At 56.0% G+C, this 4,235-nt stretch overlaps 1 protein-coding gene across 1 annotated transcript; it reads left to right on the top strand.

The window, feature by feature from the left end:
* Positions 1–2,454: 2,454 nt before the first annotated feature.
* Positions 2,455–3,957, top strand: KCNA2 (potassium voltage-gated channel subfamily A member 2; the record flags this gene model as incomplete). The annotated part of the gene is made up of 1 exon (XM_080692581.1): positions 2,455–3,957. The coding sequence occupies one exon, from the start codon at positions 2,455–2,457 to the stop codon at positions 3,955–3,957; it is 1,503 nt and encodes a 500-aa protein (XP_080548707.1).
* Positions 3,958–4,235: the final 278 nt, after the last annotated feature.

The following is a 4,235-nucleotide window of genomic DNA, read 5'->3' as shown; positions in this document are numbered from 1 at the left end:
TTCTGCCGGCGCTGGCTGTCGCCCAGGAACATGGAGGCTCGGGGCGCCCATCCGGAAGGGTAAATCGGTGCGGGTGCGTTGGACTGCGCGTGCTGCCTCCGCTGCCCGGCTGCGGCGCCCGGAGGGGCTGCAGGGCACCCGGCGGCGCAGCCCGCAGCACAGAGGGCTCGGCTGACCTCGGGGCGGCGAGCCGAGCCAGCCCCTGCGGGCGGCTAGGAGGGTCCAGGACCCGGGCCGGCCAGGGCTGTTGCGCCCTGATGGAAGCGAGTGCACGGGATGGGCGCGGGGACCCTCCGGGTGTGCGTGGCGCGGGGCGGAGGGCGCGGAGGAGCTGGCGGGTGATGGGAGTGCAGCTTGTGACAGCATAACCATGTCTGGTAAATAACGTGGGTTGATAGAACCCAAATCACTCGGGTCGCCAGGACTGCATTCGCCTCTCTGGCCCACATCAAAAACGGCTTGCTGCAGAGGGGCTTTTCCCCTTCGCCGGGACCGAGGGCTGCGGGGGAGCCCCCGCGCTTAAGGGGAAGCTGAAATCCGGGGCGGCAGCCTGGCGCAGCCTACTCCCCACCCCCAGAGTTCAGACTCCTGTTTTTCGGGTGGAAATGGGGCCTTGGTGGTGCCTTGGCAGGACCAGGCAGGCAAAAGCTAGGCACCGGGAAGGAGGGGGTTAAGGTGGCGCTCTAGCCCGCGGTCAGCTGGAGGGTCTGGTCCGCGGCTCCCAGCTGCGCGAGGAGCGCGCAGGGCGGAATCCCGGCTGCAGCCCGAAGCGATGGGGAGAGGGCCCAGACCTCTCCCCAGTGCCCCCGGGCCCACGGGCTTGGGTCTGCGGTGGGGGTGGGGGGGGGCAGGCCGGAAGCCAGCTTCCTCCAGGCTCCCCCTCTAGCTGCTGCCAAACGGCCTCACAGCCCTGCAGGCTGGGCATTTGTTCCGCGCTCCCTGCCGAGGAGATGGAAGGTGATTTCTCTTGGGGAGAAATCAGTGGTCCAGAGGCTGCCTAGCCCAAATGCCACCCGGCCCAGAGGGAGACCTGCGGCCCAGGGATCCCGGAGGGAGAGTGAGTGCAGACACCCAGCCCTCTGATCTTCCTGCCTCAGGGTCTACCTAGCTGAGCCCAGTGCTGAGGAAGCGTGTGTGTGTGTGTGTGTGTGTGTGTGTGTGTGTGTGTGTGTGTGTTTTGGCTTAGGGAGGAGGGAGTGCTTCTTCTGCCAGGTCCCAGCTGAGGTCAGACTTCAGGGAGTGAAGCCCTCCTGTGGGAGATGTGTGCCCTGGCATGGGGGACAGAGTGCTTTGCTAGAGCCCCTCCTGATAGTGGAGGAGGACTAGTGGTCTGGATCATCCTGGGAGGCCCCTGAGAAGGCAGCCCTGTCAAGCCTAAACACTTGTTCCCTGAAATAAAGTGCTTCAGGCTAGTGGGCAGGAAGGCAGCCTGGGAGAGGCTGGGAAGCTAAGGTGCAGTTCTCAGGCACCCGCACCAGGATGGAAGGTAGTCTTGGGGGCTTGTCACCTGTGGTAAGGGAGATTGCCAGAGCCCTCCTGATTCTTGGCACCAGCTTCCCCAAAGCCCTGGTTCAACCTTGCTGCTGTGTTTTCCAGGCAACGTCACACCTCCTGAGGACAGCCAGGAGGACTCCAGCTTTTGCTGAGCTGTGCATCTTGCATCCTCCTCCCTTCCAAAGGCTCCAGATCCAAGCTCCCGCTCGCTCTTCTGGAGTCCCACATGTGTGGTGTGGCCAGGCACCCCACAGCCCCTGCAGCCCAGTCCAACCGAAGAGCTCACCTCCAAGACCTGGAGTCTGCCCTCCTGCCCAGAATGACTCACCATTATTTCTAGCTGAGTGAGAAGCCGTGGTGATGGGGAGTGGGGCCGCCTGTCTGCGTCTCTAGGATTCCCGCAGCATCTGATCAGCTCTGCAGGGAGGAGAGCTCAGGTTCCTGCCTGGCCAGGTAAATCAGTCTATTGTTTAATAACAGCCATGTGTAGAGTCATTGGGGTATGGTCAGTAAGAGCCAGGCCCAAGATCTCCCACCCTGGATACCTGTACAGCCTGTACCAGTTACCTGCCCCCAGTGCAGGCATTCCTGAACTTACTTGAGAAATTCCTCCCTTCTCCCCTCTGATCCCCATACAAGTTACAAAGTGAAAATATACTCTGGGTTTTTTTGGTGGTGGTGGTGGTGGTGGTCAGGTTTCTGAACTCGTGTCTGAGAGATGAGAGGCAGCAAGTAGTAACCTGGGTCAGCCTGCTAATGCTCAGTGGTCTCATGTCCTTAACTGCCTCTGTCTTTCAGTCAAGTGAGGCTGTCCTCCAGCATTCAGAGAGCTTGCGGAGCTCTCCTGCAGGAGCGCAGGCCAATGCTTCTGTGTTTCCTGGGGCCGTTAGCAGCACCCTGAGCTCCCTGCTGCCAGGCAGCTGGAAGGCATAGCGTGAGGCATTCATCTCAGTCCCAACTATGACAGTGGCCACAGGAGATCCCCAAATAGACGATGCTGCCGCTCTGCCTGGGCACCCACAGGACACGTATGACCCAGAGGCAGACCACGAATGCTGTGAGAGGGTGGTGATCAACATCTCAGGGCTGCGGTTTGAGACCCAGCTAAAGACCTTAGCCCAGTTTCCAGAGACCCTCTTAGGGGACCCCAAGAAGCGGATGAGGTACTTTGATCCCCTCCGAAATGAATACTTCTTCGATCGCAACCGTCCTAGCTTTGACGCGATTTTGTACTACTACCAGTCCGGAGGCCGGTTGAGACGGCCTGTGAATGTGCCCTTAGATATATTCTCTGAAGAGATTCGGTTCTATGAGCTGGGAGAAGAAGCAATGGAGATGTTTCGGGAAGATGAAGGCTACATCAAGGAGGAAGAGCGTCCTTTGCCTGAAAATGAGTTCCAGAGGCAGGTGTGGCTTCTCTTTGAATACCCAGAGAGCTCAGGGCCTGCCAGGATTATAGCCATTGTATCTGTCATGGTGATCCTGATCTCGATCGTCAGCTTCTGTCTGGAAACATTGCCCATCTTCCGGGACGAGAATGAAGACATGCATGGCGGTGGGGTGACCTTTCACACCTACTCCAACAGCACCATTGGGTACCAGCAGTCCACCTCCTTCACTGACCCTTTCTTCATTGTAGAAACTCTCTGCATCATCTGGTTCTCCTTTGAATTTTTGGTGAGGTTCTTTGCCTGTCCCAGCAAAGCCGGCTTCTTCACCAACATCATGAACATCATTGACATTGTGGCCATCATCCCCTACTTCATCACCCTGGGGACAGAGTTGGCCGAGAAGCCAGAGGATGCCCAGCAGGGCCAGCAGGCCATGTCGCTGGCCATCCTCCGTGTCATCCGGTTGGTAAGAGTCTTTAGGATTTTCAAGCTGTCCAGACACTCCAAAGGTCTCCAGATTCTAGGTCAGACCCTCAAAGCCAGCATGAGAGAATTGGGCCTCCTGATATTCTTCCTCTTCATTGGGGTCATTCTTTTCTCTAGTGCTGTCTATTTTGCGGAAGCCGATGAGCGAGATTCCCAGTTTCCCAGCATCCCGGATGCCTTCTGGTGGGCAGTCGTCTCCATGACAACTGTAGGCTATGGAGACATGGTTCCAACCACCATTGGAGGGAAGATAGTGGGTTCCCTGTGTGCGATTGCAGGTGTGTTAACCATTGCCTTACCAGTCCCTGTCATAGTGTCTAATTTCAACTACTTCTACCACCGGGAGACAGAGGGAGAGGAGCAGGCCCAGTACTTGCAAGTGACAAGCTGTCCAAAGATCCCATCCTCCCCTGACCTAAAGAAAAGTAGAAGTGCCTCTACCATTAGTAAGTCTGATTACATGGAGATCCAGGAAGGAGTAAATAACAGTAATGAGGACTTTAGAGAGGAAAACTTGAAAACAGCCAACTGTACCTTGGCTAACACAAATTATGTGAATATTACCAAAATGTTAACTGATGTCTGATCGAAACCTATTAACATACTCAGCTCAATGGAACTAATGCAGATGTCGCATAATAGCCTGCATTGTAGTCAGTGTGTTCTACAGTGTGCATTTGGTTCTGCATGGAAAGCAATAGTTGTGCAAGTGACTTTTGATCTTTTGATTTTTGATTTAGAACACAGAATACCTATCATGGCTTTCATGCAAATCTTCACCGCCGGTTTATGGGTTTCCAAAGATGAGAGTCACCTATGGAGCCAGAATTTAAGAAAGACACATAGAGGCCACCTCACATTCAA

This window comes from Muscardinus avellanarius (genome assembly GCF_963383645.1).
Source record: "Muscardinus avellanarius genome assembly, chromosome: 3".
NCBI lineage: Eukaryota > Metazoa > Chordata > Mammalia > Rodentia > Gliridae > Muscardinus > Muscardinus avellanarius.
This window is presented reverse-complemented; position numbering and strand designations above follow the sequence as displayed.